Below are 6660 nucleotides of genomic sequence, written 5' to 3'. Positions count from 1 at the left end.
TTCACCACTGACAATGTTCACAATGACTAACAGCAAGAAAGAAAGAAACTTTCAGTTGATCTTATCTTGTTTTATTTGGTTAGTTATAATCATTTTGATGCTGCCTACTCTTTGCAATCAATTCTAAGTGGCTTACAACAACAACAATCTTGTATGCCGCCCGACTCTCAACAAGTCTAAAGCAACAACATGACTAAAACTAGTTTGGAACATCATAACAATGTTAACAGCCCCCCCCCCCCCCATTATAGTGGGGAAACTGTTGATGTTGTTGACAGCTGTTGATATCTAAAGAAAGACAGTATGGTCTAGTGGTTAAAGCACCAGGCTAGAAAGCAGGAGACTGTGAGTTCTAGTCCCGCCTTAGACATGAAAGCCAGCTGGGTGACTTTGGGCCAGTCGCTCTCTCTCTCAGCCCAACTCACCTCACAGAATTGTTGTGGGGAAAACAGAAGGAAGCTACTGTGGGATCAAAACGCAGGACACAAATGCAGAACAATCAAGGCTTCACTGCAGTGTTTATTGAGCAGTACGTACTGGAGGGGGACCCCACCAGAAGTTAGTGGGAGGCACTCCCCTGCAGGCAAAATGGATGCTCTGATATTTATACAGTTCTACAAGAAGGGGAAGGGAAAAAGAACATATACATATACACATACATATTCATATGATGATGCAGCCATACCTAAATAAGCAATAGTTCTCAAGTTACTCTCTGCCCCTCTGTTATCTGCTAACTGCTAGTAAAACAATAGTGTCACAGAGAAGAAGACACAAATTAGTTCAAGGTGCCAAATGCCAGGAAGAAGGCATCCTCCCTCAGGGCAGATGCCCAGGTTGCTATGGGAATGTTTGTGATAAGGAGTTTACAACCGGCCTGGTTCACATCAGCTTCAAGGATGCTTCCACATGGCTTTATGTTTCAATCTTATTAAGGCGATCCCATTCATCTGAGGCCTCTAAAAACTTGTCTTTTTCACCCAAAGATTCATTTTTCTCACACTACCTTGAGTTATTTATTAAAATAATAAAGGCAGGATAAAAAATCTAAAAAAAGTGTCTCGGTCTATATGTGGGGAAAAAAGAAAACAAGCAGGACAGAGTCCCAAAGTTTTGAATATATATTTTTTTAAATTACAATTTGTTTATCATTTATTGAAATTCCTGCTTTGTATTAAAGCATAGATACAAGATTTGAATTGTAAAATACAGTAATTCAAAAAAGATAAATTGTAAAAAAACAATGCAAACATACTGGCTTTACAGTTTATTTAGAAAATGTTATGCTTAGTATGTTTTTAAAGGACTAAGCAAGTATTAATGAAGATAACCCTCTGCCCATCACTGAAGTCCTTGAGTGAAAATATTTAAGGGAATTGAAGCTCAGCAACAGCTGGAGAACTGCTGATTCTCCACTCCTGTTCTAGGCCTTGAATCCTACTCCTCAAACCCGTTTGACTTCCTCAAAGTAAACTCTTTTCAATATTGTGACCATTTTTCATATTTGTTATATTACAACTCTGCAGTAGCCAGAAATTCATGATCAGCTATGATCACCATGGTGTACGTTCCTCAGCTTTGTGAATTATTCCATAAGTATCATTCTATAATTAGTTCAGATTCCACTATTACATTATACTTAATTTGACATTGGTAACCACATTTAAGATGATAACATTAACAGTATGTTAAAAAGAATACTGTAAACCTGGAAAAACTGCAGAAAAAGACAATTAAGGGGATGGAACAATTCCCTTTGAGCAAGACTTACACTAGTTGGGCTTTTTTATTTTGGATTAACAGTGAGGTGCTGGCAATATATAAAGATATTTTAGAGAAAATGCATGTGACATCCTAACAATATAAAAAGAAATGCTTATTCATATAGCATATAGGTTAGCTATAGAGCTAGTTAACTTGATATTATAATATCCATCATCTTAAATAACTTCGGAAGGGAATTATATAAGTTCATATAAGGATAAGGCTGCTGTTGGCCACAGTGGTTTTATATGACCTTTAGTTTGAGAGGCAATATGCCTTTGAATATCAGTTGCTGAAGAACGTGAGTGGAGTTCTGGCCACTATAAGAACAACTTCCAGGTGTGATTCAAGGTACTGGTTATGACCTATAAAAGCCCTACATGGCATAGGGTGCTGTTATTTGAGGGATTGTCTCCTGTGGTGTCTACCCAGGCAATACGAACTGACAGGGTTAGTGGGCTTTAGTTCCCTCCAAATAAACAGTATCATCTTTTGGGACCCAGGAGGCATGACATCTGTCCTCTGGAATGAATTGACCCCGGAGGGCCTTAAAGAACTGGCTCTTTCCCCAGGCCCTGGGCTAGGGTGGCTGGAGACCCTTGTGACTTTTGTTGTTGGTCAGAGTCACCATCTTGTTCATTGATGAAGATTCTAAGTCATCCAGGTGGAATTGTCTGGAGGTTGAGTCATGACCACTGGACTTTTCTTTTCTTTTCCTTTTCATTATCTGCCTCTTAGTTATTTGGTTTTTGGGGGATTTTGGTTTGTCATATTTTATTTTATTTTGGTACATTGTGAGCCACCCAGAGTTCTTTTGCATTGGGCAGTGGTTGAATAAATTAAATCAAGTTAGATATGCTCTTTTTATGGTAAGTCAGTATCAGAGGAAGATAGCATAATCATTTTAAAAATTGATTTTAATTACTATTTTGCAACATAACAAAAACATTTAATAAGATTTGTACATCTTTGTACAAGATTTTGATGGAAATAATTTCCAAGTTATACAAAATATATAAACAATGCTATAAGGCTGCATTCCTACACACTTATAATTGGAAATAAATTCATTATATCCAGTTGGAGTGACTTCTGAGTATCCTGCACTTGTCTTAAAAATCACAGTACAAATTAAAAATGCCTAATGTCATCTCATAGATTTTTAGAATGACAATTATAACGTCTGATGAAAAATGCTGTAATGGTAGCTTCACTTCACAGTAAAACAAATAGTACTCAGAATATGGCTAAGAATGTTACTTACTTTTATTTTACGTATACTTCTTTTCAACAAAAAGCTAGTTCTATTATGTATTTCCTCAATTAGGCCTACGCAAAGCCATTTAGACTTGCACTGACAAGCGTAATTTTCTTCATCGAAATAAACAGTCCCCCGGAGCTGGGCAAAATGCTTCAAGGTCGGGCAACTGTATGTGGTGGAATTCAGAATATTCTGGCTCTGTCCATCCTGGAAGAGCTTTGGTGCACACTAGGGAGGCTCCAGCTAGGCTGCTTTGGTGTGTACTAGAGCACTACCCATAATATTTAATGAAGCTGTCCAGCCTGGAAGACATTGCAAGCTTGCAGAAGGCTGAGAGGGTCCACAAAGGAAAGTAATGCAAAATGATCAGTTTTAGAAAAGAAGCGGCTATGTTGTTTCATGAAGGTCCAAGAGGTTGCCTTATTTGAACATTCACTGAAGCAAAGCATTCATTCAAATATTTAATTATATGCTTATTACTAAATGCCTAATTTACATTATAGGCAGAGTTTGTCTGCAAATAATTTTTGCCCTCCTAGCAAGTCTCATAGAAACAGCTGTGATGTAATATTCAGAACTGGTAACGAGGCTCCCATACCAATTCATTGTTTGTAGCTTATAGGGGGCAGGCAGGGCAACACTACTGTCATTACATAATAACAACATATACATTTTTACAAGCTGTTGTCAGGAAAATGTGGGTTAATATCCCTCAGTTGTCTAGTTAGGTTCTAACTACAAGGAAATATGAGTACTTCCATGCAATTATCCATATTTTTAGCATGATTAAAAATGCTGTAATGGCAGCATTACATCACATAGACGTTCCGATTACAGTAACCATGGATCAACTGTTTCCACTAGAATAATGCCCATTCTGACTTCTAATATTCCCTAGCCAGTGTTGCTAGAAAATAATAAATTAAGTCTTGCAAACTGAAAAGAATGCTTTTATGCTGGATTTCCCTGGATCACTGCACTGGAAATACTATATAAATGGTCCCAGATACCACCAATAACCTCTGAATAGTTATTTTCAGCCATGCTTTAGATGAATCTATTTAGTCTCATGTGATTACTACAGCTATTTTAATTCAATCATGCTCTTTACATACTATCACTTACTAACCCATTCAAACTATCTTGTTATCGAAGAGCCCCAAAACAGTAAAAAGTCTCCTATGATTCAAATAATGTACAAATCAAGATTAAAATATTTTCAGCCTTAAACCCTAGTGCTTTTGAAATCAGAATTAAATACTAATCTGTGAATTGCTTTGTATGATATAGAGAGATATGAGATTTTCAAAAGTGTTACAATGAATTCTCAGTCCTATGCATTTACATTACACCCAGAACTGATTACCTGGTTTACAGAAAAGTATTTGCAGATCCAGGTATAAAAGTGTTTCTCTCTGAAAACTTGTATGAGTTACTGGACTCCCCCCCCCCATTTTCATTGTTCCTTCACTGCTCCAAATGCACTACTATTAAGCAGTATAATTGTAATTGTTGTGATCCCAGTAAAAAATTTGTTTCACAATACTTCAATAGCACATTATGCACTGATTGGTTTTTCTAGTTAACAAAGCTGCCTATTGTCAGATGTGAGGATGCAGAACTCCAGCTCTTATGCAAATCATGGTGAAATTTTAAAAATATGGAATGCAAAAAAAGCCTGAAAACAAGCACATTCAGCTGAATATTGTTATCATGTATTCCCTATTAATATGCAATCATAGAAGTAAATGTTTATTTCAGCTTGCTTGGAAACAGAATTTATTAAAGCCTTATTATGTTGGTTCACTCCTCCTCTGCTATCATCATAGATTCAAGTGATGCTCTTATAGAATGGCTTATCCTGCTTACCATCAGGATGAATACAGCTACGTTAATCTCTCTCTGCTCCAAAGACTGAGTATATTCTGATATTTAGATTTATTCTACCAATACATTTTATGGGATAATAATCCAACACAGTGAAATTAGAAGGCTTTGATAACCTCAGCAACCAAAAAGGGGCAGTTTGTAATTAGAATTTATCTCTGAAGTATGCGATTAAACACACATAATGCAATGATACACACAGAAAAGAACTAATACATAAGTCTGGTGTTAAAAAGTTAAAACAGAAAGATCTGTTAAGCAGCTGTTAGAGTAAAACTAGATGGAGCTAAGCCAAAACCATCTTCATCTGGTTGCATGTTCATTATGGCCACCATTTAGATAGCTTTAAACGAGATAAAACAAATTCATGGAAGATTAGATGATCAGCAGTCACTTTTTGTGATGCTATCATCTAAATCCAGAGGCAGAAGCAGCATGCTTCTAAATAACACGACTGGAGAATGTATGACCCTCAGGATTTGGGCTGGCCACTGGGAGAAACAGGATGAACTAGATAGGTCTTTTTCTACATTATTATTGAAAAGCACGTTCAACTGACTCTTTGGAATTTCATAAATTGCTTTTCCCTAATTCCCCAGTTTACAACAGTTCTTTTATTACTAAACACAGGTTGGGGTGTATGGAGAAAATCTACAAGTGTTTTGTTTAAACTTTATCACAGTTGGGAATAAAACAGCATTTGCAGGTTTGAGGACTGCAAAATGGCTTTACACTGACATGTACAAGTTTCCTTTGAACAACTTTATGTATATTTCTAACCTGTGATTAGTATCCAGGATTATTTGAGAAACTATCTGAGTTTTATGCAACTCATTTAACTTTTTGGCAAGAGAATCTTCTTGTACGTGCACATTTCACAATAAAACGTCAGTATAGCTATAATGCTGAATGCATAAATAGTTTGGATCAGGAATATATTTACTCACTTCTGTAAACCAATGAAGATTAAACCAGATGTAACAATTTCAAACCATGCTGGAATATATCTGTGTGACTTGTGCAGTGTGAAAGTTTTTTCAGTATCATTTGCATAACTTCAGGGACACATGGATGCAATGTTAAATCTTGTGGAGCAGCAAAATGTTGGACTGACTCTAGTTCACAAATTTTAAACCATACTTTAAGATAAATATCCATTTTCTTATGTTGCTAAAAGCTTTTACAGACACAGTTTTTAGTCAAAGACAAATATAACACTGTTTACCCCAAAAGTATCTCTACCAATGTTAAAACAAAATACAAGACATTCTTTAGTTATATTTCTATTGTGATAAAAGATGTGTATTTTTTTAAAAAAAACCTTCACTGTTTCTGAAGAAATATTGCACTGATGACTCATCCCATGGGAAATCTCAACTTCTAGCTGTCTTCTAAAGAGTTCTCATTCTTTGATCCCTTCCTTCAGTTGTTCAAGTTCACTCAATAGATTTTTGCCTGGTACTCCTGCTTTGGTGGCAAACAAAACAGCAGCCTGCTTAAACCCCAGAGACTTCAGGCTTCTGGCATAATCTGCAAATATTGCATGGATTAATTTTTGTGAAAGGCAGGTTAAGGAATATAGAAATGAACAATCAGGTATCAGATTTCTGGATGACAATGCTTCAAGCTGGCACTGTGTTTAATCTTGTAGTAAGATCTGAAAATACCTGACACTGAAATATATGTTTCCAATTTAACACACTGCCTGTGATCACTTGGATTCTATAGTCCTCCTTAATTCCTTGGAA

The 6660-nt window shown here is 36.2% G+C and overlaps 1 protein-coding gene across 1 annotated transcript in view; it reads right to left on the bottom strand.

The window, feature by feature from the left end:
* Positions 1–505: 505 nt before the first annotated feature.
* The window catches only part of WDR11 (WD repeat domain 11), a 52917-nt gene continuing 46762 nt past the window's right edge, over positions 506–6660 (bottom strand). Inside the window, exon 29 of the mRNA XM_088131783.1 lies at positions 506–6469. Within this exon, the coding sequence (XP_087987909.1) occupies positions 6315–6469 (155 nt within the window). The 3' untranslated portion in view covers positions 506–6314. The remainder of the gene's footprint in view (positions 6470–6660) is intronic.

Source organism: Python bivittatus, unplaced genomic scaffold (assembly GCF_059951505.1).
Source record: "Python bivittatus isolate LINGU-HERP-01145 unplaced genomic scaffold, Pbiv_v1 ctg000980_np1212, whole genome shotgun sequence".
Lineage (NCBI taxonomy): Eukaryota > Metazoa > Chordata > Lepidosauria > Squamata > Pythonidae > Python > Python bivittatus.
This window is presented reverse-complemented; position numbering and strand designations above follow the sequence as displayed.